Raw genomic sequence first — 27100 nt, 5'->3', positions numbered from 1 at the left:
GCTTTCAGCTTTATTCTTGAGAGGATGTAATAATTTGCTACAAGATTGCCTCTTATGTAAATAATGACCCTCAACAGGCAAATTATACCTAAACGGGGGAAATTACAGACTCAAGGAAGGAGAACAGCTATTTCTTGCAAAATATTATTTTAAGGTGTGTTGCTTTTGTTTATGTTGCATTTGTTTAATTCCATGAAGCTGTGATTCTTTGCCTGTCTAAAACAACTGATGGCCCTAATAAAGAGCTGAACAGCCAATATCGAGGCAGGAACAAGGACAGGCAGGGCTGGCAGACAGAGGATAAATAGGAGAAACAAGAAGAGGAGGAGCAATGAGAGAGCAAGGAGAGGAGAAAGCTAAGAGCCAGCCACCTGTAGAGGCTGGATTATACAGGCCATATTCCTACACTGGATGGCAGTCAGAATTTTGAGCGACCTGGCAAGGCACAATTTGCACCTTTCATATAGGTGATTACCTTCTATATGGTTCTGATAGTGAGACAACCTGACGCCATCCCAAGAGTCAGGATATATTCTGCTCCTCCTATTGTAATTTAGGAGGCTGCTTAGGGAAGGGGTGTTTTTCAGTCTCATTCTCCCTGCTACCTAGGAAACAGAATGCTAATGAACTTCCCCCTCAGTTTACGTTTTGATATAAACACTGTTTGGAGAATAAACATGAGTGATTTTTCAGGAGGTGAGTTCAGGACTTCTTGAAAGATCACTGAAAACTGCCTTCCCACATAGTCATGTAAATTGTTTTAATTCTCACACCTCCACTCTAGCATGAGAAATGGTTTAGGTCTGGCCTGGTCCTAGACCCTGACAGCCACCCAGCTACACAGCCAGTCACAGAGTAAGAGTGAAAGTAAGATATACAGAAGAAAAAGTCCTGGGGCAAAAGGCAGACGGGTTAATTTAAGAAAAGCTGGCTAGAAACCAGTCAAGCCGCCATTTATAAGTAAAAACAAATCTCCATGTGTTTAACTGGGAGCTAGGTGGTGGGCCCCCAAAAAAGCCAAAAGAATAAAACATCACACAACAATTTCTCACAGTAGTGACTCTCATGCCTGGGCACACCTTGGTCTAAGACACCTCTCATAGACAGCTATGAGAGGTGACACTTGTGCATGAGGTATCTAAACCAGATGGCTCTTACACAAGTCATCTCTTGTACATGAGCTCTATCTTTGTGCAGAGGATAATGCTTGGGAAGATGGATGAACCACCACACAGAAGAGAAACACTTGTCGGGCTGATGTGCTGCCCACTCCTGTCAACTCAAGACATGCTAGAGTTAGCTAAGGAGGAAACCTCAGTTGAGAAAGTGCCTCCTCCATAAGATCTGGCTGTAGGCAAGCCTGTAGCGCCATTTTCTTGATTATTGATATGGGAGCACCCTGTCCATTGCAGGAGGTGCCACCCCTGGACAGGTGGTTCTGGGTGCTCTAAGAAAGCAGGCTGAGCAAGCCAGTACATATCACTCTTCCTTGGTCTCTGCATCAGTTCCTGTTGGATTGAGTTCCTGCTTTGGCTTTCGTCAAAGGACTGTGATTCAGGATATATAAACCAAATAAAACCTTTCCTCCACAAGTTACTTTTGGTCATGGTGTTTCATCACAGCAATGGTAACCCTAACACAGCTCAGTCAGTATGCTGTTGCTTATGAGTAAGTCAGTACTGTGATGTGTCTTGTGAATCTATGTACTTGGGTCTGATCAGGCCCGTGACAGCAGCTAGATGCATTATGTAATTTACAGCTATTCATTTTGTGGTCTCCAGCTCTGATCTGAGGTTAAAATCTTGTCTTTTCCATCTAGCAAAGTCTACTGCTATGCAATCTGAGCAAATCACTCAAACAGCCTGGTTCTATTTTTTCATCTTTTATAGAAATAAATGCAAGCACGCTTGCATATGCCTGTAATCCTAGCACTTGGTGGCTGAAGCAGGATTGCAGATACTAAGGATCCTAGAATAAGACGCGTATCAAATGCCAGATCAGATAGACAGCAGAGGAAGACCCTGATACAGGAAAAAACAAAAAGCCAAAATACCAAAACCAAATCAACAAAATATTTAAAATGAACATCAAAAAGCAAAAAACCAAAAACCTTCTTAATGTGTTACAGGGATGATGAGACTAACCCTGGTTTCTAAGCAGCAGAATGTTGGCCTAAGTGCTAATGCCAGTCTCATCAAGCTGGTGTAAAAACATTCATCCCTAAGGGTTTCCTACAGAGCAGTGTTCAGTAGACAGCACCCATAACTGACTCATTTCATCAAATACTACAAGGTACAAATACTACAGCTCACCTTCATGTAAGCCGATGTGATAATGAACCACCTTGCCCTTTCTCCCAACTCAGTCTGGTCTGTTTTGTAACAAGTATAAAACTGTCCATCCCTGCGGCACATAAAATGGCTCACCACCACTCCTACCCAACACTGCAACTCAGACACGGCTATTGCGACTTGCTGGAACACTCCCCCCTCCAATTTTATTATTATCTGTGTGGGTATACAAGTGTGCACGTAGAGATCAGAGAACTTTTGGGTGTCAGTTTTCTCCCTCCACCATGTAGATCCTGGGGATTGAACCCAGGTTGTCAGGCTTGGCAGCAAGCACCTTTACCAGCTGCTGAGCCACTTCACTGGCCTGTGCTGAAGTCTTTTAGACCAAAGAACTGGAAAAGAAATGAGGTAGCTGAAATCTCCCTGATCAGGTGTTGGAAGACATTGACAGCCATGATCAATAAACAGTTTAGAAACCTTCAGGTATATAGCACAAGGCAGATTAGTACTTTTTCTTCAAGTCCTAGTCTTAGGCAGTAGAAATCAAAACTGTTTTACTTATGGAGAAAAGTCAATGACTCTAACTATCTTTGCCAACACTGGGCAGTGGTAATAGCTGGGTCAAACCAGTAAGTTTTATTACATATCTCACTTTAAAACGCTGCTTTAAAAAATTATACTTTACATTTAAAAATTTTTATTTTCAATTGGAAAGTCTGAAGATAGCTGTATGGAATCAGTTTGCTCCTTCCAATTTTATTCAGATTACTGAGATCAAGCTAGGTTTGTATGACAAACACCCTTATCTGCTGAGCCATCTTACCAGCACCCTGAGAGGCCACTTTGACCTCTCATGTATGACACTGGCTGAAACATTTTCTTCCACGTTCAACATCATACACTACATTTTATGAAGTGTACATCAGTACACTTCCTATCTGTTACACCTTAAACAAAGCCAAGACCATGAGAGAACAACTGTCAGCAGGACAGATACTGTGAAAAAATGGCCACCTGATGTGACCACTGCAGCTACATCTTTTGAGATTTAAAAGTCAGGCTAATTCCTGGTGAATATCACGACTAGAATTCTGTCAGGTACCCTAGTCAAGTCTATGGTAGAGTGATATTTCCATTAAGATCAAGAAGGGATAGGCACAGTGGTAAGAGAGCGTGACTTCAATGTGTGAAGGCCTCAAGTTCATCTGCAGTACTGCAATAGATGGCCATCAATTTCTGAATTTTATTTTGCATAAAACATAGAGTTAAGGGTCTAATGTAGGGAGAGGAGCAGGGAAAAAGGAACAGTAGGCCGACCATGAGCCTCCCTGTAAACTATTAACCTCATGGTGTGTGAAGACGCTGACCACTGGGGAAGTAATAGAATTAGGAGTGTGCATGTCTCAATGATGAGAACAGTGTGGTGTGTTCAAGTCATAACAGAACCACTGTACTCCAACCAAGACAGCTTTGTACTTTTTCTGTGATACTCTCCTCACCCTAAATCTTCCATGGAAGAGTGGATAGTTAGTATTTCCTGTTGCAGACTGACTTCCCAGAGACTCTTGGAGAGGGTTCCCAACTTAAGATGTTGTGAAAGAGGAACATTTTGTGCTCTGAATTCTTTCCGCAAGCTAGTGCTCTCAGGTCTAATGCTCTGTAGCAATGCCGGGAAGAGAGCTGCATTGAGCCACAGTCATCGGGGGAGGAAGGCACTGAGTCCAGTGTACTGTTTGCAGTTGTAATGTTCCACAGGTTGGAATACTAAATGCATTTGTACTATTTCCAATTTGTCAAGGGATATATTCCCACTTCTGAGTCTAGAAGCACCTTATGTTTGCACCCACAGTAGATACAAATATTGTCACTACAACTGAGAATGATTTATCGATTGCTGGAAAATTGAGGTAAAAGCTTATTAGCTTCATATTAAGTAAATCACAGCAAAATGGGTCCAAATACACAAACTTTCAAGTTCTTTGTGTAGTTACCTACTGATTTTAAAACTGCTAAGGCTTTTCCAGACAATTCAATGCTTAGAGACAAAAACAAAAAACAAAACACTCAATGAGAAATACAACTACAGAACATTTCTTTATTTTCACTAAGACTTTCCCAGAGGACATAACTAAGCTTGTCACCACCCCACCCCCCACAAGGGGTTAGTGCACTCGCTGCTAATAAAGCAGATACCAACAGTTTCAAGGACTGGAACCAACCTTAAATGGCAAAGAACATTTTCTCTCTGAATTATCATAAAAATGTTTAAGTAAAAAAAAAAGAAAAAGAGTAAAGGGGCAATAATGGTGGTTTTCTGAATGAAAAGATCATTCATGTTCCATGTCATACATTCAATCTTGGCTCTAGCGTAACAAAATGAAAACAGGATTACTATCATACAAAATGTTCACTACAGCACGCTGTATGCACCTGTTTCAAGCCCACCCCCAGCCCCTGATGCTTCCGACTCAACTACTTCCCAGCTTGTTGGGCCTGTCGACGAAGGAGCACGTAGATCTTCTCTTTGATCCAGTCTTTGTTATAAGGCTGGTACGTCTGTGTATCAGCTCGGTAACTGAGGAACAGAAAGAAACATGCAAAGTCACCGTGGTCAGTTAACGCCCACATTATAACTCCCCTCAAGTGGCTTTAATACGCACACTTTCACACATAAGGTGATTTCAAAGTGGACAATGCTGTGGTTTTAATCAAAATCTGCATCACCTAGTATAATCTTATGATGGTAAAAGAAGTCAAGTTTCAGAGCTCCTAAGCACTCAGTTACACACCTACTGACCAAAACCCATGTGTTCTCTCTCCCACATAGTTTCTATTTTCAAAGTTCCTTTAGTGATTAAAAAACAAAAGCTAAACACTAGTACAAGCTTTAGATCTGCTAGATTTGTTTTGAATCAACTAAGAACTCTCTAAAAGAATATTACTTTAACAACGACTTTCTGCTAAGGTTTAAGGAACTTATAGTTTAAGACTTGCCTTTTAAAATAAAAACTAAAGGCCTACAGAGGAAAATTTCAGAAGGACACATCTTTCAGAAGAGAAGGGTGAGACAGGAACATCAGCTGCAATTGACAATGAAGGTTTTCAGTGCCTACAGGACACTGAGCATGCAGCCAGTCAGGGTAATTTTATGGGACTTGAACAGAGCAGTTTTCCAGTTGGCCTTAAACTGAACCCTATCTGGTGAGGAATACATACTAGAGCTGCAGTATAGCACTGGAGAGAGAGCTTAGTGAGCAGTTAAAAGCACTGGTTGCTTAGCCCAGAACCTGGGTTTGATACCTAACATCCACATGGCATCTCACGAGGTTGTTACTCCAATACCCGGAAATTCAATATTCTTTGAATTCCAAAGGTATTATATGCACACGGCATACAAACACACACAGGCAAAAATACCATACACAGAAAATAATTAAAACTCAACAACAACAACAACAAAAAAAACAAAACAAAAAACCCGTAGCATAAAAAGGCAGATAAGCACCAGGTGTGGTGGTACAGAACCCCAGGGCTTGGAGGCAGAGGCAGGTGATCAGTTCAAGATCAGTATGGTTTACAGAGCAAGTTCCAGGACAGCCAAGGCTACAGAGAAACCCTGTCTCGAGAAACAAAAAGCCAAATGGGAGTAGGGATGTAAAGATGTGTCAGTGGTTAAAGGCTCTTTCTGGTCTCCAGAGGACTGGGGTTCAATTCCCAACACCCACATGATGACTCATACACACCATACAAATGGTTGTCCATTTGACAACCTCTTTTGTCCTCTGTGGGCACCAGAAATGCACGCAGTAAACAGACATACATTCAGCAAGTCACTCATACACATAAAAAAATTAGACAATCGATAGTTCTTATTAAAATTAAAGACATTATCAAGCATAGGGTATTACTTTAAGTATTTGAATTAACTCAATCTTTTTAAAAAAAAAATCCTGCAAGTAGCTATAATTATCTTTTAAAAATAAAAATAAGTGAGCAAATCAAGGCTTAAAGTGAAGCAACTTAATAGTTAAGTGATGACGAGCAATATTCCTTCTCGTTTTCTTTAAATCATAAATCTTGTCAACCATTTTACACACACACACTGCTAAATATTCCTGGCACCAGAACCCTATTAACCATTAATGTAAAAATCTACATGCTATTTTTTTTCATGGTACCTAATATGATACAATATTTAGACTGATATGGGGCTTTGTGCCTAGTAAGCAGCAGTTTATGATGAGATACACACACCCCAGTCTGCTCTTATCTTTTATCTTGAACAGGATCTAACTAAGTTATCTAGCCTTAAACTTTCCATCCTCCTGCCTCATCCTCCAGATTCAGGAATTACAAGCTTGCACCCCTACATATAGGACCAGTTTCCAATAATGGAAATAAACTTCAAAGAAGGAATGCTTTGTCTAAGCAACACCCATTTTTTCCTGGATGATAAGGCCAAAGGTTTATTACAAGCACACAGACCACTGCCTAACATGCCTTACCTTACCAAATGCAAAGAAATAGCCAGTTGTTTACTAATGCTGCTTTATGAGGAATATTCTAAAGAGTAAATCATTTTCTAGGATTGGTCTCTGTTCATACATCCTAATTAAGTGCCAATTTAGTCTACATCAAGGTATAGACTACAGTGCAATATTTAATTAGTACTACTCAATAAAATTTAAATATAACATAATAAGCATACTAAAATCTAAAACCTCATACCAATTGAAAAAAAAGTTTACTAAAGATAAACTTTAGGACTAAAGATAAAGTTCAAGAAAAGAATTTTGGTTTTAATATGAAATCAGTTGCTTTAGGGAAAAGCCTAAGAGGACAAGAAACTCCAGAAAAAAAAAAAAATTAGGTTTAGGGCACAGATAATGTGGAGCTTTTTAAATTAGCCTATCTTCACCCTACAATATCAACTGGCAGTTTCCTATGCCTTTAGCTTTATATTGTCAATTTAATTTTTGACATATATGTAAGTGAAAAACTAGTAACAATATAAACAGACAAAAGTAGAAAAATACAAATTAAAAGATAAGGTTGCTAATACTTACACAAGACAGCTGAGATCTGCCAGATCATCAATAAAATCAAACAATTGACTGATATCGTATGTGATGGAGGGGCTGTTGGGATTCATTCTTTTAAGATGTTCTTCATACATCTTACAAACACCTAAAGGGGAGAGAACAAGAGCTATATTGTCAATGTATCTATTTTAGAAAAACCTTAGCAATGACCCTTTCCAGGCTCTCCCCCTACCCCCACAGGGACTTTCTGGTTTCTACATAGCCCAGGCTGGCCTGGAACTCACAGAGATCCTCCTGCCTCTGCATCCCAAGTGCTGGAATTAAAGATTTGTGCCACTACATCCATATTGTATTGTGGTTCTTGTTATCAGGTTTCTAATCGTTCTAATAGAGCAGAAAAACAGCATAATTCCTTATTTTACTTTCAAATTTTGGTGCAGTGGAAAAAGTCACAATAACTAGCAATGAAGTTGGAGCTTATCCTGATATGATACTGAAGATTCTAGACTCTGGATTCATTAGGAATCCAGAAAGCCAGCTCTTTTATCATAAAACTGGGGACAAATGATTCCACCCAGAAACCTTACCCGACAAATACATTTCCAGTGTTCTACAGATTATCTGAAATAATGCACATGAACATCGGCACAAATGAAACCTTGTAAATAATATAAGGAGATCATAAAACCAGGTGTGGTAGGCACACCTGTAATTCCAGCACTTGAGGGGCTAAGGCAGAAGGATCAGAAGTTCAAGCTCTGCCTCAGCTACATAGTGAGTTTAAGGCCACCTTATGATACACCAGACTGTCTCCAAAAACCAGAAACAAAACCCCCAATCAATAATTATAGTATATTAGGCCAGGCGGTGGTGGCACACGCCTTTAATCCCAGCACTCGGGAGACAGAGGCAGGAGGATCTTTGTGAGTTCGAGGCCAGCCTGGTCTACAAGAGCTAGTTCCAGGACAGGCTCCAAAGCCACAGAGAAACCCTGTCTCGAAAAAAACCAAAAAAAAAAAAATATATATAGTATATTAACAATTATCAACAGAGCACATTACCTATTAATTTTCAACCAGTAAAGCATTCTATAAATGGGGGAATAAACCTTTTCAGTCCATTGCTACCACCAACTATTCAACATGCCCTATTCTGTAATACACAAGCCCTTAAGGCACCTCTAAAGTAACTTCTTAAAAATTTCAGAGAAAGGCTACGTTCAGTTTTACATGTTTGTGTGTTTGCACACATGGAGGTGAAATGACATTTGTGAGACAGGTCTCTTCACTCGCCTGCAGCTCACTCAGGCTAGGCTAGCCAGTCCCTAGGGTTCACTTGTTTCTACACCTCAGCATTAGGATTAGTACATGCTGCCAGGGTTGGTTTGTTTACACGGGTTTGGGCTTTCACACTCACTGGTGCCTATTCCTTTACTAAGCTACCCCTCATCATTTTTAATTGCTACTAGCATACTACATTAAAATCATATAACTGAGCCAGGCACTTGTGGCCACACCTTTAATTCCAGCACTTGGAAGGCAGAGGCAGGTGGATCTCTGTGAGTTCGAGGCCAGCCTGCCTGGTCTATAAGAGCTAGTTTCAGGACAGGTTCCAAAGCTTCAGAGAAAACTGTCCCAAAAAACAAAACAACAAAACACACCCACCCACAAATCATATGACTGATAAAATTATAAGGAAGTGAAGCCCAGGAAGGTAAATTCACTGCTCAGGTGTATAAGGCACTACTGGCCTGTCCCTACTGCCATGTTTAGTGATCAGACTATGCTTATCTGCTACCACTAGGAAGAACCAACATTTACTCAGCACTCTGTTACAGGTTGTAGCCAGAGCAAGAAGACAAGAAAAAAACACTATTAGAACTAATAAATGAGGTATCAAGGCTGAAACATACAAGATCATTACATGACAATCAGTCTATTTCTATACAAACAACAAAACAAAAAACCCCAAAACCAAAATGCTCTACCACTGAGTTACACACCAACCACAGTCTCTCAATTACCTCCCGCCTCCACCGGGTTTTATCAAAAAGCAACCCAGTACCCAGCTCAGGCTGGCTTCAAACTTGTGCACATCTTGCCTCAGTCACCTAAGTGCTAGGATTACATGATGATGGTCATGACCAGCGCTCGTTTTTTAACTTTCTAAAGTGGGAACTAGGGGGCTGGAGAGATGGCTCAGTGATTAAGAACTCTGACTGTTCTTCTAGAGGACCCGGGTTCAATTCCCAACAACCACATGGCAGTTCACAACTGTGTGAAAATCCAGTTCCAGAGAATCTGACATCTTCACACCGATTCACATGAAATACAGTTAAATAAATCATAAAAAATTAAAAAAAAAACAACAAAGTAGGAACTAAACCACTACTTCTCATCTTTTCAATAGTGTCATGTGTAGCCCAGCCTAGCCTTGAACTCACTATAGCTGAGGATAAACCTTAAACTTCTGATCTTTCTGTCTTTACTTCCCAAGTGCTGGAATTACAAGTACACACCCCTATACCTGTTTATGTGGTGCCAAGGAATAAATCCAGGCTGTGTATATGCTAGGCAAGTCACTCTGTAAAATGAGCTACACCCCAAGCCCATAAACTACAATTTCTAACTTAAAGAAGAAAATGGGATTTATAAAACATAGAAGAACCTGAAATTCACACTGCTATGCTGCAGAAACCAGTATAAGAAGTTTATATGCAACGGATACAATGGGTTCATGGTGTGTGTGTGTGAGGTGTCAGGATTCATGGATTTAATTAACCATGGGTTGAAAAGATCTGAAATACAAATTCCACAGGTATTGAACATTTTTAGACTTTTTCAGCCACTGTAACAACTGTACCACATCAACGTAAGATATTAATGGGGGAGGATTGCATTCTAAATCCATACATCAATTAAAGTATACTAATTAAAAATAAACCAGAGGCAGACACAGCGGTACATATCTATAATCCCAGTACTCAAAAGAGATCAAAGTAGGAGATTCTTGCATTCTAGGTTAGCCTGGGTAGGTATCAAAACTGTCATAAATAGACAAACAAAGTTAGACTTTACTAAGAACAAAGGCTAGGAAAGGTCACTGTCCACAACCCAGACCATGAGACATTATGTTAAAGTGGTAGGCCTCTGTTTCCCAAGTGCTAGAATTAAGGTGTGTGCCACCACCTCCTGGCTCCCCATTTCATCTTTAAGAGTAGAATTTGATGGCAGTGCCAAGGGTATTGCACTAGCTACTTTGAAGCTACCTTTGATTATAAGTAGCTTTTGTTTTTATAGGCATTATTAATCACTGTTAGATTTGGAGCTTAACCCAGTCAGTTCTGAATAATCAACAGTTTCAGGGACTTGTTGAGCAGCCAAACGAAAGCAACTACATAACCCTTTAATAGAAAGAGGCAAAGAACAACTTCCTAGAAACAGTGTAGGACAACACAACCAGTTAACATGATGTAATGATTAAGCACAAAAACAAATCCACACTGCAAAGAACAGTAAACCAGTCTGTGTGCTAATGGTTTACCCAGTGAAGAAACATTAAGAGCTAATTGTTCCCTGGGTGGAGTGAAAATTTAGCAAATGCACAATAAATCACACTGATCTGATTCTGTGAACCCTGGCTTTGTCTTAGCTAACTTATTTTCCAACATTCTCATGGGCTTTTGTTGGCTTTTGTTTGTTTGTTTGTTTTGTTTTTCAAGATAGGCTTTCTCGATATAACAGCCCTGGTTATCCTGGAACTCACTCTGTAGACCAGGCTGGCCTTAAGTCAGATCTGCCTGTGTTTGCCTCCTGAGTGCTGGGATTAAGGTGTGTGCCACTCACTACACCCAGCTAGCATTTAACATTTATTAGTTTAATAGGCAGGTTATGAGGTTTCATAAGGCATTTTCAGAGAAGGCCAAAACAGCTCTCTAGTGCTATAGTTTAGCCAGAATACGTTAAGAGCTCCATGTCAAATGCCCACATGTCATAAAATATTGTAATGATCCATGCTAAACATTGATTTTTCCCTGTTTAAAATAGTAATTAAAAAATTCTAGGGGGAAAAACATTTGCAGTTCTTAAATGCTATTTATCTCATAGGAGAATGGTGTGTGTGTTCGGTGACATCAAGATTCCCCCCTCGATCAGTTTACCTTTTGTGTCCACTCACCTTCCATGCACTCATTCACAGACTCATAGTCTGCATAAGTCCTGCCTTCTGGCCTCTTGGTAGGCTGTACCAGCAAAATGGTGTGAGACTGAAGGGAAAAAAACAATTTCAATGTACATCCGAATATGCATTTCAGAAAGTCATAATCACGACATTGTATATGACATGAATGTTAGTTATTAAAACATAATTAATTAGGTCGCTCTTCCCACAATATGAATGCCTCTGTCCAAGTATGTGATCAGTGCTGGGTTCACAACTCCCCTAAGTCAGCACCTTACTCTGGGTCATTTCTCCAACTTCAAATATACCTGTCAGCAAGTACTCACAAAAACCTGTCCACTGGTTTCCAGCTCTATTAATGCTGAGAGAGAGAGAGAGAGAGAGAGAGAGAGAGAGAGAGAGAGAGAGAGACAGACAGACAGACAGACAAAGGGAAGGGGATACCATAATCACTGCGTCAACCTAAGGTCTTTTGACAACTTGAACACAATAGTGGAGGCATACTTTTATTCAGAAATTACTCTCACATCAAGGTGTTAGATAAATTAGTAATATAAAATGCATTTAGTAAATACTATCCTAAAACAAAACAAACCCCCATTAAACTACTGAACCTAGTAGATGACTTGCTTTACGGAGCTAGCTCATACCCAAACCACCTACCACACTGCAAACTACGTGACTACACCCTAAAACACTGAAACTGTTCCTTTCCTGCTCACTGGAGGTGGGAGGTGGTATTGGGGTCAGTTTCATAGTTTGACTTCTCATATTTTGGGACAGAAATGAATTCTTTGGGTTTGTCCTGTGCCTTGTAGGATAATCTGTGGCACCTTTTACCTTGACTCATTAGATGCCACTAATACCAACCCTTTCAAAGAAGTAATAAATAATCAAAAATGTCTCCAAATGTCCCTGAGGTGAGGAATCCTGCGGAGCGCAGACTCACACTGGTCTACTGGGATTATATGGCCTTACCTAATGTCTCCCATGCCTGATGCAACTCCACTGCAAGTCCAATCCTTAAATTATTCATGTTTTCTTTGCTTGCAAAACTAGTTTCTGGCTAAAAAATAATTGTTTTCTTTCTTTTTTCTTTTTTGGTTTTCCAAGACAGGGTAGCCCTAGCTGTCTTCAAACTCACAAAGATGCCTTTGCCTCCTGAGTGCTAGGTTAAGCCACTCCCCAACCCCCATATAATCAGTTTATTTTTATGTTAGGATGCCCAAACTGTTGTGAGATGATCCAAAAATTTAACTGTCAACAAATTGGAACTGAGATGTCCTGAGAGCTATGTTTTCTGGATTAAAAAAAAACACACAACAAACAAACAGTACTTTCAAATTTCATATACCAAAGAAAACACTGTATTTCCCCCACCCCAGCAAGATTTGAGCTGTTGTGACTAAAACTCTTAAGCTGGTAACAAAGGAAACACTAATTTTCACTTGTACTGATATGAACAGTGTTAGTTAGTGACTTTCACTATGTCACTTTTGAAGCAAAAAATAGACTTATGAGAACTATATTTGTACTCTCGTAACGGTTTATCCTAGACAAGCTATTCACTCTTTGCCACATTTTTAAAATTTTAAGGCAACTTAAGGAATAATCAGAAATAGTAATGTTTGAAAAGTGTGTACACAAACACACACAAAAATCCAGCTCCAACTAAAACCCGTGAGCGTCTCCCAGGCAGGCTGGGGTACTAGAGAGATGGCTCAGGTTTAAGAGCACAGCTGCTCTTGCAGGGTACCAGTTTTTCAATACCCTGCACCCACAGGGCCGCTCACAATCACCCCAACTCCAGGACAGGACACCCTCTTTTGTCCGCTGCAGGCACTGCATGCAAGTGGCACACAGACATGCAGGCAAAGCACCAACACAAAGAAAAAAAGAATCTCTTAAGACCCCACCCCCACCCCACAAAAGCAAAACCACAACGAGAGGGTTAAAGGTATAGCTCAGTAGTTAAGCACGTGCTGCTCTCGCAGAGGACCTGAGTTTGGTTCCCAGCACCCACATCCGCCACTCACAACCGCTTGCTGTAACTCCAGATCCTGGGGACCTCACACCCTCTTCCGGCCTCAGCGGGCACCTGTACTCGCACGCACAAACACAGACATAATTTACCAAGTAGAACAAGAGCCTTTACAGACCGTAAAAACCACAGTTCACTACCATCCCTGTTGGACTATAGCGCCTGGACCCTGGGGTCTCTGCAGGCTCCTCTCAAGAAAACTGAAGGAAGAACAAAACTGACAAACCGGGGCAACTGAGGGTACTGAAAAATGGGAAATACTTAAAAGAAAATAAAAAACAAAAAACTGCGGGGACGGCTGAGGAGGCAAAGCAAATCCGACCCCTCCCCCGTCGCCCCACACGCGACGAACAGCAAGGCGACGAATCTGTCAGTTTCAGTCAAAGGTCTGACACACGTCCCCCCGGCCATTGTTCCCACGGCTCGCGAGTGCATCTGAAAGAACGGGCACCCCACGCCTCCCTCTTCCCCGCAGCGATCCGCAAACAGTGCACCCTCTGCCCACCGCACACCTCGAACCCAGCAGCCGGCGGGCGCGCAGCCGCAGGGCGGACCAGGTCCGGGGCCTACAGTCAGGCCCCGCGTCCCGGCGTCAGGAAGGGAAAAGGTCGACCCCCGAGCGTGAGCGTGGGGGGCGGGGAGCGGCCCGCTCGCGCGGGATGGGCGGAGACAGGAGGGACGGGAAGATGTACGGGAGCAGGGGTGCCCCTCGAAGTTGGGGATCCCCGGCAAGCGCTGAGGCCTCACCATCTCGTCAGACGCTTTGCTGCAGCCGCCGCTAACACCACCGCCGCCGCCGCCGCACACGAGCTCAGCCGCAACGCCGCCAACAGCCAATCCCGCGAGAGCAGCCGCCGGAAATGGCCTGAAGCGCGACGCGAAGGAGCCTTTTGGACCACAGAGATTCACACATTTCCGGTTTCTCGAGCGGATATTGACGCCGTTTCAGCCATCTTGGGTAAGGGCGCTGAGCTGGGTAAGACATTTTTGCCGCTTTAGAGGCAGTAGTTTGTTTCGGGACGCTGCTTTCTGTGCTTCAGTTAGCAGCCAGGTAGCTAAAGTGATGAAGAACATGACGGTGATACCGGTCTCTTTTTAAAAAAGCCTTTCTAAAAAAATGGCGGCAATATAAGTACCGCGGCTTATAGGTCGGTTGTAACCCGGAAGTGCCCTGCCTGAGGGGGCGGTCAGACAATCCGGAAGTGGGAGTAATGAAGAGGTGCCACTTGGCGGCCATGGCAGCTGTAGTATTGGCGACTCAGGGTCAGGGCCTGGCTGAGGGAAGTACCATGGGCAGCACCCGGTGTAAGGCAGAGACAGCATTGTATCGACCTTGCTGTTGAGTCCTCGGGGCCCGCCGTTAGAGACTTGCAGGATAGCTTGCTCGACTCTAGACTTGGAAGGGAGTTTGCTGGGACTGGTGGGCTGGTCCCTTCCCTGGGGGCGGATCACCTGCGGGGGCCACCCTAGGGAACCAGGTGCCGACTGGGAAGAAGACACTTGGGGTTTACCTTTTTCCTGCTGCTACCAGACACACTGCCTAGGGGAGTGGGCCGTTGTGGCACCCTCATTCCGAAGATTGAAGAGATCTCTTTCGCGCCGTCTCCCCATCTGTTGTTACCCACCGGAATCCCGGTGACTGGCATCCAAGAGCCTAAGATTTCGCAAAGTTTTCTCTGGTGCTAGTGTCAGCAAAAAGGAGTTGGCGTCTTAGTGCGTTCGAGAGCAGCGTGCTTCGTGAACACACCGGCTCGTGGCAAGGTTGAGAGACGTGAGAAACTCCCTTGTTTTCTTGGAAAAAAAAAAAACAACACACGTTTAAAGAGCCTAAGCGCCCTTTCAGACCGCAGGGATTTTGAAACCTGGTGGGAGAGAGTACCTACAGGAGGGCAGAATGGATGATTTTCTCTCCATTAGTCTGCTGTCTTTGGCAATGTTGGTGGGATGCTACGTGGCTGGAATCATTCCTTTGGCTGTTAATTTCTCAGAGGTAAGAAATTCTCCGTTTTTTTGCCAAGTGTTAGGACGGTGCTAGTCAGTGATATTTGCCGAGAAGCTGTTTCTCAGCTCTAAGGTCTCTTTAAGGAAAAGATACGTAACAGTTCATAGTAGAAACAAAGTTCACGTTCAGCCCTATAAATCTTTCGTTTGTTTCTTCTGTTTTTGTTTTTTTCCAAACAGGGTTTCTCTGTGTAGTTGTGGACAAGGTTTCTCTGTAGCTTTCTTTGGTGCCTGTCCTGGAACTAGCTCTTGTAGACCAGGTTGGCCTCGAACTGAGAGATCCTCCTGCCTCCTGATTGCTGGGCTCTATAAATCTTAACTGAGAGTGGTGGATAACCCGCTGAAGAAGCAGGAGTGTTCTGACTTCTCTGAAAAAAAAATTATATATATAAAATTGGGGCTCTGTGCATTTTTCTAGAGAGAGGCACCATAGTTACATTCTGGTGGTTGCCAGAGGTTTCAAAGAAACAAGGTACCAGATAAAAACATATGGAGACTATTGATTGATTGTCCATGTGAATCAAAATCAGTATAATAGCTTCTTGAGAGGTTGTGAATGCTTTTTGAAGAAAGCTTAGGTTGCCAGCCTACAACCAGTGTAAGGGGAAAAAAACCCAACTAAAGGAGGTTGTTATTATCATTTCCTTTCAAAAAAGCCAAGGATTGGAATGGACAATCTGCGACTATTTTCAAATCTGCTTGCTTAGAAATAAACTTTTTGGCTACTATGTTTGGATGCTTTGGTTCTTTGTTAGGTTGTCTTCCCTTAGAGAGGTTAGCTGAGGGGGAGGAAAGATCTGCACCTCCATTCTTTAGATTGTCACCAAAGAGTTCCCTAGGTGCGCAGTGCTCAAAGGTTTAGGGAGAAAAGTACGCCATTCAAGAGAATTTCATGGTTTTGTCCTTGAGGTCAGCACTAAAAGAAGCCCTTGCCGGAGTTCTGTTCCTGAAAAGGACTGATATCCTCAAAGGAAGATGGGGTATAGATGGGGCGTGAGGTAGCCTTGAAGAGAGTCGGGGGAACCGGCTTTGGTGGAAAGCCTGCGGTGGAAAGGTGGTGAGTGGAAGGATAAGCGGCCTTCAGCCAGGGAGGAGGAGCGCTGTGCTCCGACTTGTCTCTTCCTTTTCCATTGTCTTTTTCATCTGTGTCCTTTAGGATATAATGATATGTGTATGGATATTTTGCCTACATGTGTGTCTGTGTACCATTACAGGCCAGAGGAAGACATGGGGTCCTCTGGAACTAGACTTACAAAGGGTTGTGAACCACTATGTGAGTGCTGGGAATTGAACTTGGATCCTCTGAAAGAGCAGGCAGTGCTTTTACCCACTGAGCCATCTGTCCAACCATTAACGATAACACTCTTTAAAAAAAAAGTTTTATATATATATAAAACCTAACTTGACTCATTGAAAGTGCTGGGGTCTGGCCAGATAGTAGTGTCTGCCTAGAATGTACAAGGCCTAGGTTTGGTACCTAGCACTGTCATAAAACAAAACTCGCAGCAGACTCACTGAGCTACAAACAAGGAAACAGGACTGTGTGACTTGGAAAAGTTCATCAACTGTCTTGGAATGAGAGCTGCTCTGACTCAGAGCCGTTCTCAGCCACTGTCGTGGCATAGGTACATAGTACATGTACTACGTAGGTCACGGATAGATCCAGCCCAGACTTACTGTTAGATTAGCGTATTTAAATATTTGTTATTGTTGTTTCCTGTCTTCTGTCAAGGTAGCAGTTGGGTAGAGCTGGACAGCAGATGACATGTCACACAGTTGTCAACCAATGAAGCCTCACTTTGGGTCACTTTCCTGCCTAGGCTTTCTGAACCTCCTGTTTTTCTTCTAATATATTTTCTTTCTTTTAAAATATTTATTCACCATGTGGGTGCTGGGAATTGAACTCAGATCTTCTGGAAGAGCCCAGTGCTCTTAACCACTGAGCCATCTCTCCAGTCCCATTATATTTTCTTATAAATGTGTTAGAATTGGATTGGCATTATTAGGGTGACATTTGTGTGGCTTGGATTGGTTTTTATATTTAAATATTTAATTGATGTAAAATTTATTTAGGTTTTTTGTTGTTGTTGTTTTGAGACAAGACCTCTGGTCTGGAACTCTCTCTGTAGACCTGGCTGGCCTCAGACTCACAGGGATCTATCTGCCTGCTTTTACCTCTCAAGGCTAAAGGTGTGCAACACCAGGCTGGGTAATTGGGGCAAAATTCAAATAAGCAATTTCTAGCTTGGTGTCTGGCTTTCTTTCTGTTATTTTTGTTTTGCAAGACAGGATTTCTCTGTTTAGCAGCCTTAGCTGTTCCTGAACTCACTTTGTAGACCAGGCTGGCCTTGAACTCACAGAGATCCGCCTGTCTCACCTCCCTCCCTAGTTTTGGGATTAAAGGAGTGTACCAGCACGCCTGGCGAGTTTTCTTTTTTTCAAACTTGGTTTTTTAAATTTTTGTTTATTTATTTTGGTTTTTCGAGACAGGGTTTCTCTGTGTAGCGGCTCTGGCTGTCCTGGAACTCACTTTGTAGGCCAGACTGGCTCAGAGATCTTCCTGCCTCTGCCTTTAGAATGCTAGGGTTAAAGGTGTGCACCACCACCGCCTGGCTGTTTGTTTTTTGAGACAAGGTTTCTCTGTATACCCCTGGCTGTCCTGAAACTCGCTCTGTAGGCCAGACTGGCCTCGAATTCACAAAGATCCACCTATCTCTGCCTCCCTAAAGCTGGGGTTAAAGATGTGCACCTCCATGCCTGTCTGAAGAATTTCTCAGAACAGAAATAAAGCCAGATGAGCAATGGAACCAGTAATTCTTACAGCATTAGTGTTAGAAATTAGTGGTGTGAAATTGCTGTAACAGAATCCACTTGTTACAACTGACCATTAAAAAGGGTGTGACGTTGATGTCACCTCACTTCCTCCTCATCTCTAAACTGCCTTTCTTCATGCTTGTGTGGCGTCCTTTGCCCTTAGGCCTGGAGATTGTACCTTCATGAATTTTTGATTTAGGAAACAAAGGGGAAAATTTAAATTGTCAAATTAATTATATATAACTATGGTAATGAAGATGCTAATTTTTCAGCATATGAGGAAGTGAAAAGCTAGACTTGTAAAAGAGGCCACAGTTCGCCTTCCATAAATGAGGGCCTGTGTGGCATCTTGTGTGCTTTATATTCAGTTGCTAAGGAGCAGCTTTCGCTGGCCGTTGGTAACAATGCTGCGGAAATAGGTTAAACCTCTTTTACTAGTTTACGCTTGATGAATGAAGTAGATACAGATGACCAGAGTAGGATTTTAGGTTGATTGCCTGAGGGTTATTTTTGTTTTAAATTTTTAGTCCAGTCCAGATCAGTACATTGGCAAAAATGAAATGAAGTGGGGGAGAAAAGGTGTAGACAATGCAATCCCACAGGTGTTGTTAGTAGAGTCAGCAGACATAAAATTATTTCTGTAATTGTAATCATATTGTGATTGTAAAGACTTTCAGTTTGGGGACTTTTTTTGACTGAAAGCAGTTTGAGTTTTCATCTGCTGAGATAGTGTGAATCCATAGTAGGCAAACAATGATTTTAGAGTTCAGTGTGACTAACTCCCAATCTCAGAGGGAGGAGACACTAAGTCACTTGGTGTCATCAGAACAGGCCTGTAATCCCAGCACTCAGAGACTAAGGCATGAAGATCACAAGTTTGAGGCCCAGCCTGTGCTGCATAGTGAGTTCTAGCAAGCCTGAGCTACTTAGAGACACCATGTTTCAAAACCAAAACAAGAAAGAAGAGCACACCAATTGGTTATTCAATACCATATGGCCAGCCCTAAAGACATATATACAAGCGAGATTATACGAATTGAGAGCAGGTTATATTCAGGAATATATATGTATACACATACACACATATATAGATATGCAATGACAATTAATGAATAAAGACATGAATTTGAAGAGAACCAAGAAGAGTATATGGAAGGATTTGTAGGGAAGAAAGGGAAGGAAGAAATGTTGTACTTATAATCTCAAAAACAACAAGCTGGGTGGTGGTGGTGGTGGACACCTTTAATCCCAGTACTTGGGAGGCAGAGGCAGGTGGATCTCAGTGAGTTTGAGGCCAGCCTGGTCTATAGAGTGAGTTCCAGGACAGCCAGAACTGTTACACAGAGAAACCCTGTTTCGAAAAACCAAAGCAAAACAACAACAAAAATCCAAATCAGTGTCATTGCTTGAGGCAGCAGTTCAGCACTCAGATCTCATCTGTGCCAGTCTTACAGACTGTTGTAAGGATGAAATGGAATAAGCATAACCTAGGCCTAGAACATGGGAAGGACATTTGAAATGTGGGGAAGTCTTTTCAGTACTACGTATAAAGCCTTTTAAAGTCTTCATATGATTTATAATTTTTTGGGAAGTGCAGTGAACTTTATTTTTGATGGTATTCAAGAAAGTAGGGTTCCCTAAGCCTCTCACCTTCTTGGGATCTGGGATGGAAATTGTGAGGAGATATGCTCAATGTTGGGAATTAAGTAAGGACAGGGATTCCTCAGCCTCTGAGGGCCTCTCTTCCTCTCATGTTCTTGCTGGGGTGTGTGGTCCAGAGCTTCTCACTCCTTGGAGACCATTAGGTCCACTGCCCTGTTCCCGTAGCCATACTCATTGTTATCCTGGGAAATGAGCTTTACAAAGTTGGCATTGAGAGCAGTGCCAGTCCAACATCAAGGCTGGAAGGGTTGGTGTATAGGTTAAAGTCGCAGGAGACATCCTGGTCCTTAGTGTAGCTCAGAATGTCCTTCAATGGACCCTCCATTGCCTACTTTACTACCTTCTTGATGTTGTCATACTTGGAAACTTTCTCCAGGCAGCATGTCAGATCGACAGTGGACATATTGGGTATAGGAACACAGAAGACAATGCCGCTGAGCTTCTCGTTCAGCTCCAGAATGACCTTGCCACAACCTTGGCAAGTGGATGCAGGGGTTATGTTCTGGGCAGTTCCACAGCCATCATGCCATAGCTTCCCAGGGAGTTATCCAAAGTCTTTTGGATGTCAGCGATGTCATGAACTGTGATCATGAATCCCTCCACAATGATAAAGTTGATGTGAATGACCTTGGCCAAGGGGCTGAGTAGTTGGTGCAGGAAGCACTGCTGACAACCTTTCTTGAGTAAGTTGTTATGCATCTTGTGGCTCACACCCGTCACTAACGTGGAGACATCAGCAAAAGGGACAGAAATGATGACACTTTTGGCTCCCTGCTTCAAGTGGGCCCCACCCTTCTCCCTGGTGGTGAAGACTCCAGTAGACTTTACAACATGCTCAGGACCAGCATCACCCCATTTGATGTTGGTGGGAATCTCCCTCCCAGAAGATGGAGATTGTCTTCCCGTTGTGGCAAGTTTCCTGTCTCAGCTTTGATTGTGCCATGGAACTTGCTGTGGGTGAAGTCTTACTAGAACATGTAGTCCACATAGTTGAAGTTCATGAAGGGGTCATTAATGGCAACAATATCTATTTTGCCAGGGTGAAGGCAGCCCTGGTAACCAGACACCCAATATGGCCAAATCTGTTAATTTGCCATGTCTCAGGAATGAGGCTGGCACTGCATAAGAAGATACAGCTGTCTCTGGAACAGGGAGGAGCAGGGAGTCCGATTTATAATTTTTAAATTTTATTTTTATTAGCATTTGTTAATTAGACAGTGGGGTTCATTACGGGGTATTTATGCATACATGTGTTTTTTTATTTTTTTATTTTTTTAATTAATTTATTTATTTATTTATTATGTATACAATATTCTGTCTGCATGTGTGCCTGCAGGCCAGAAGAGGGCACCAGATCTCATTACAGATGATTGTGAGCCATCATGTGGTTGCTGGGAATTGAACTCAGGACCTTTGGAAGAGCAGGCAATGCTCTTAACCTCTGAGCCATCTCTCCAGCCCCCATGTGTTTTTTTAAATCATATCTACTCTCATTGCCCTTCCCTGCTCCCCTTCTTTTCCCACTGACCCCCTTCTTCTTGCCACCTAGTCCCTCCTTGACTTGTATGTCTTTATTTCTTTTTTTTTTGATGACCCAGTGAGTTTCATTAGGGTTGCTTACAGGATCCTGGGTGAATGAATGGTTAATAACAGGTACATAAACTCCTTACTAGTAGCTTTACATCTGAAGCCATCCCGGACTGATCATTAACTAACTAACTTTAGGTAGACAGGGAGGGGCTGGGCTGTGCCTTATGTGCTTTCCTCCAGCTGCCAATATCTGCTATCTGCTTCTAGGTTCTGCAGGAGGTGACTTTGGAAAGGGTGGTTCATGAGCCTTTTTCCCTTCCATGATAGGATGTTGACAGACCCAATTTTGTGCTGGTAATCACAGATGCATTGAGATCAAGAGCACAGTGGTGATGTGATGTTCTGATGGCAGCTTTGTATCTCACTCCATTCCATCCTATACTCTTAAATTCTTTCTATCCTCTCTTCCATGGTGTTCCCTGAAATTTGGAGAGGGTGACATAAAAGCCCCATCAATGGCAGGTTTCTCAACAGTTTCTTATTCTCAGCACTTGGAGTTAAGAGTCTCGCAGTTACCACTGACCCCTGCTAAAAAGCAGCTTTTCTGACCAAAGGTAACAGCAGCACTAATCTATGGGTATAAATGTAATCATTTAGACAGCAATCTAATGGGCACATCATGTGCATCTAGCCAAACAGTACCAGTAGCTTTCCCACTAGTATTTATGACATACCTGTGGAGAAGATCCCAACTCAGATAAGGATTACTCCCATTACTCTCTTGCCAGTATTGCACCAACAGGCACTTCTTGCGTGACTGGTGGTGTCGCACACACAGTTAACAACCAAGTGAGACTTTCAGTGATGATTCTCCACCAACCTGCATAGCATTCTCTGGCATGATGTGTACTAGCTAACAGAAAGAAGCTTTCAGCTCTGTTCCAGTTTAATTTATCTGGTCCTGCAACAAAGTATATGCTGTCTTTAGCACCAGGATCTTAGGTAGTTCTGATGAGCAACCAACAGCCATGACAAATGTTTCTGTTGTTTGGGGGTTTTCAGAGGTCTTCTTGACCAACCACTGGTAGAGAGGTAGCCCACCTGCCTTAGTTAGGGTTGCTATTGCTGTGATGAAACACCATGACCAAAGCAACTTGGAGAAGAAAGTGTTTATTTGGCTTCCATATCACATTCGTCATCAAAGGAAGTCAGGGCAGGAACTCAAGCAGGGAGGAATCTGGAGGTAGGAACTGATGCAGAGGCCGTGAAAGTGTACTGCTTTACTGGCTTGCTCAGCCTGCTTTCTTATAGAACCCAGGGCTACCTGTCCAGAGGTAGCACCACTCACAGTGGACTGGACCCTTCCGCATCAATCACCAATTAAGAAAATGTCCTGCAGGCTTACCTTCAGCTCAGCCTTATTGGAGACATTTTCTCAGCTGAGGCTCCCTCCTCTCTGATGACTCTAGCTTGTGCCAAGTTGATATAAAACTAGCCACCCCGGGAACTGGAATTTTCATTTAAAAACACAATTTTTGGAAGCAACTTTATTTATCCTTATAGGGTACTTCCATTTACATTATCTATTTCTTTTTATTAGCTTGCCATTAATTAGGTTTACTAAGGCGTTTTTATATATCCTTAGTTTTAGTTGATCCTCCCTCTGCACTTTCCCCCTCCTATTTCCCTGACCCTCTCTGACAACAACTGCTTCTTGTTATTATTAGAGACAGGGTCTCATTTTGTAGCCCTGGCTGTCCTGGAACTCACTGTGTAGACCAGGCTGACCTCAAATTCACAGAGGTCCCTTCTGCCTCCTGAGTGGGATTAAAGGAGTGTGCCACTACTCCCAGCCTGATTTATAATCTTTACTTTTTATTTGGGAGCAAACCTTTTTTTTTTTTTTTCTCAAGACAGGGTTTCTTTGTGTAGTCCTGACTGTCCTGGAACTAGCTCTGTAGTCCAGGCAGGCCTCAAAGTCACAGAAATCCACCTGCCTGTCCCCGAATACTGAAATTTAAGGCATGCACCACCACTGTCCAGCTGAGAAACATCTAATAATGAGGGGGCTTTTCAACTTTTCAGTTTGGGGATTTCTTAGCTGTAAGAACTCTCTAGTGACTGGCTGCTTTGCTTTTCTCCTCTTCAGGTTGAACCCCACGATCTGTCTCTGAGTTTTTATTAGCCGTTCCCCATTCACCTCCTTCCAAATCACAGGAACAGTTCAGCGTTGTCTGTGCTGCAGAAGTCTTGTGGTTGGCCTTAGTGTCCACGGGTAGTGTTTCCCTCAGAGAGGCCAGACTTTGTCCTACAGCCTCCCTGTGTTGTGGGAGACTTCTTGGCATTTAGCTTTCTTTCTCTTTCTTTGCTTAAATGTTAGTTTTAAGCTTTGTTTTGCCCTTTCACATTTTGAAGTTTTCTTTGTGTCTGATTATAGTAAGTGATTAATTCGTAATTCTCTGGGTATTTTGACTTATCACCAAATGAAAGGCTATGTGTTTGAAGAACGAGTTTGTTCAGTTTGCATTTTCTCTGTCAGTTTGTCCTTTGGAGGTAGGTTTGACCAGGTGGCATTTCTAGGACTTTTTGCATTGTTTGGTGTCTTACTCTCTTATTTCCTTATGAGAATGTAGTCTTTTGAGCCTCTTTTGAATTTCATTTCTGAGTTCTAAGACTTTAAATTTTGCCTCAGTAAATTTATCCTGATGTGGAAAGCAGCCAGTAAAATGTCTTTCCTCAGATCTGAACCGCAGATTGTTTTGTAGTAATGTTCTATGGCTCATAAACTAAGTTTGAATGAGACAAAATTAGGATATAATCAGATTCAATATTTTTATGGAAATTTTATTTCCTCTAAGATGCTATGTGGATATGCATAATTAAAATGTGCTGGCATAGTAGAAATAGCCTTTTTCTTTCTTTCTCTCTTTCTTTCTTTCTTAAAAAGGGTTCTTATTATATATGGCTGACCTGCTGGAACTCACAGAGACCCACCTACATCTGCCTCCTGAATGCTGGGAACAAGGGCATACACCTCTACCCCAGTGTTCACTTTTTGAACTCTTCCTGTGTACCAGGCACTGGGATGCACTGTCTTATTTAATCCCTGGGATAAAGATCCAGAGATGTTGTTCATGTAGGCTTTACAAATAAGTAAACTTGGGCAGGAGAAGCCACACACTTAGGTGGGCAGAGATTTTGATTCCCCGTGTCAGAGTGTTTGTCCACTAGATGATACTGCCCTTATGAGCACTGTAAAGCCGGCATGAGAACAGGATCTGTTTAAATGGGTTCTTTCCACTTACCAACCCAGGAGCATCTTAACACCACTAATGTCTTGTCTTCCCAGTTTCTCTCCTGCTGTGGTCTTAGTTGGGGTAGAAAGACTTCAAACTCCACAGTAAACAGTTGTGTATGTGCAAGACCCAGAAGCTTGTAACACCTGCCCAGTTGGAGTCTGAAGTAGTTGCCATTTTGATCTAAGATTTCCAACTTGACATCTTCACTATTTAATCAGTCTTCAGTATTGTGGTGCAAAAAGTGATATCCTCTTACAGGGAAGAAGAAAAAAACTTTATCGGAATGTTCCTGTAGGTGACAGGCTTAACCTAGCCTTTAACTGAAAAGTGTGTGTGTGTGTGTGTCTGTCTGTCTTTCTGTCTGTCTGTCTTAGTGCTTCTGCACCTTATTTTTTGGATAGCGTCTCTCACAGAACACAGAGCTTGCCCTTTTCAACTGGACTAACTGGCCATCGAGGCTCTCCCCCACCTCATCCACCTGTCCCTGCTCCCAAGTGCTGGTGTTACAGACATGCATCATCAAACCAGGATTCTTACATGGGTGCCAAGGAGCTGAACTCAGGTTTTCATCTACCAAACTCTGAGCCATATCCCCAACCCCATAATTGAAGAATTTAGAGATGAGGCCTTTTTGAATAATTAGATTTAACATCCACTAAGGTTTGGTTTGAAATTCTAGGTAACAAAGAATAGTACTGAGTGTGGTACTTAGACTCTGTGGTGGAATTTCAGAACCCTCAGCAAGGTATGGGATACATATCTGTCATCCCAGGTGGGATGGGTTGTCAAAGCAGATTTGAGTTCAAAGCCATTCAGATCTACATAGTGGGAACACTCTCTAAGAAAAGAAAGGATGGAAGGAAGGAAGAAGGAAGGAAGGAAGGAAGGAAGGAAAAGACCAGGTGTGGTAGTTGAAGCCTTTAGTCTCACACATAGGCAAAGGCAGGTGGAGTTTGTGAGTTCCAGCTTAGTCTGGTCCACACAGGGAGTTACAGGCCAGTCAGGGCTACATAGTAGGACCCTGACTTTAAGAAAACAAGGAAAAAGAAGAAAGAGAAAAGAAAACGAAAGCTCCTCAATTATGCTTGAATACTAGTGTTTGATTTCTAACTTCCTAAGCCAGAAATAGTTGGCTTATTTATATGGTTAGAAATTCTTTTGTCTCAATTATATGGGCTTTGGAGTGACAAGGTCTAGATGACGATATCAATCATGGAGGGTTCTCCCTGCTGCCCTGACCCTAGGTATTTTAATCTAGCTAATCTTGGGCTCTCCATCTAGCTGTACACTCAGCCTATTTCTTATTACAGGCAAATGGAAGAAAACTAGCTAAAAGCAAAGAAACCGTTAAATAACAAAACAAGTTTTGCCAGCAGGCAGTTTAGCATACTGATTATGACTATAAACCCTGGGGCTAGACTTTATAGGTGTAAGTCATTGCTCTGCTACTTGCTGATTATGTAAGGCTAGGCACATTACCTTCTATGCCTCTGTTTCCCCAGCTGTACAGTGGGGACAATAGAAGCACCTACCTCATAGAATTGTTGGCAGGATTACCTGGGCTGACACATGTAAAGCGATTAGAGTAGAAGGTGTGTGGCTTACCGAGTACTTGACAGCTGCTAGTTACAGTGATGAAGAACATTGGCGATACCTTTCCAGTCTAGAATTTGGTCATCCCGAAACCTAGTTAATCCAAAGAAGCAGCAAGTCTGTCCTTAGTCAGACATCCTGAGAGTAAGTAAGCACTTTGTTTGCTCTCTATTGCATTTGGTCCTCACGTGCTCCTGCTTTTTCTAGTAAACTAGTGTGCCAGTTATCAGTTGGGTGTCTTTTGTTCCAAGTTCCGTTTTCATCATCCTCTGCAAAAATGTGTGCCCTCTATTTCTTTTGCCAGTTGGCAGGATTTTAACTCCTTGTCAGTAGAGGTTACTGGAGAGAAATTATAAGAGGGAGGTATTACCCTTTGATTCTGTAGTTTCTCTGGCACTGATTTCTGTAGCAGGCCAGCCTTTACATACAGTGTCCAGCTCTGGCAGGGCCTGCAGCATACCTGGAGTCTTAGCAAGCCAGGTTAGGTTTCTCTGTGCCCAGCTCTTATACTGCAGCTGGCTGTTCAGCCTAGGCTCTTGGGGCACTCAGCAGTTTCCACTGGCACTCCTCCTGGGTGGTTTTATAGGATAGTCTCTAGTGAGAAACCCACGAACAGCTTTTCCCAACACCTTGGAGTGCTTGTCTCCA

General features: G+C 42.5%; 2 protein-coding genes across 3 annotated transcripts in view; one reads left to right on the top strand and one right to left on the bottom strand.

Moving 5' to 3' along the window:
* Positions 1-4359: 4359 nt before the first annotated feature.
* Positions 4360-14790, bottom strand: Erh (ERH mRNA splicing and mitosis factor). Its single transcript, XM_048415963.3, has 5 exons — positions 14690-14790; positions 14301-14475; positions 11510-11597; positions 7358-7478; positions 4360-4866 (listed from the first exon to the last, which is right to left on the bottom strand). Exons 1-5 carry the CDS (start codon positions 14788-14790, stop codon positions 4764-4766), a joined length of 588 nt encoding a protein of 195 aa, XP_048271920.3. The 3' UTR covers positions 4360-4763.
* Positions 14674-27100, top strand: part of Slc39a9 (solute carrier family 39 member 9) — a 41430-nt gene continuing 29003 nt past the window's right edge. Inside the window, exon 1 of one of the 2 annotated variants that reach the window (XM_048415962.3) lies at positions 14674-15543. In XM_048415962.3, the coding sequence (XP_048271919.1) occupies positions 15448-15543 (96 nt within the window). In that variant the 5' untranslated portion in view covers positions 14674-15447. The remainder of the gene's footprint in view (positions 15544-27100) is intronic. The other variant, XM_048415959.3, reaches the window with a different exon arrangement.

This window comes from Myodes glareolus, chromosome 11, assembly GCF_982192425.1.
Source record: "Myodes glareolus chromosome 11, mMyoGla1.1, whole genome shotgun sequence".
Classification (NCBI taxonomy): Eukaryota; Metazoa; Chordata; class Mammalia; order Rodentia; family Cricetidae; genus Myodes; species Myodes glareolus.
Note: the sequence above shows the minus strand (reverse complement) of the source record. Positions and strands in the feature narration are given on the sequence as shown.

Coding starts and splice junctions, on each gene's coding strand:
- Erh (XM_048415963.3), bottom strand. CDS start 14,790: ATGGCCGCCAAGTGGCACCTCTTCATTACTCCCACTTCCGGATTGTCT. Junction 14,476..14,689: donor CAACCGACCTATAAGCCGCG/GTACTTATATTG, acceptor TATCCGCTCGAG/AAACCGGAAATGTGTGAATC. Junction 11,598..14,300: donor GCAAAGCGTCTGACGAGATG/GTGAGGCCTCAG, acceptor TTTTCCCTTCAG/TCTCACACCATTTTGCTGGT.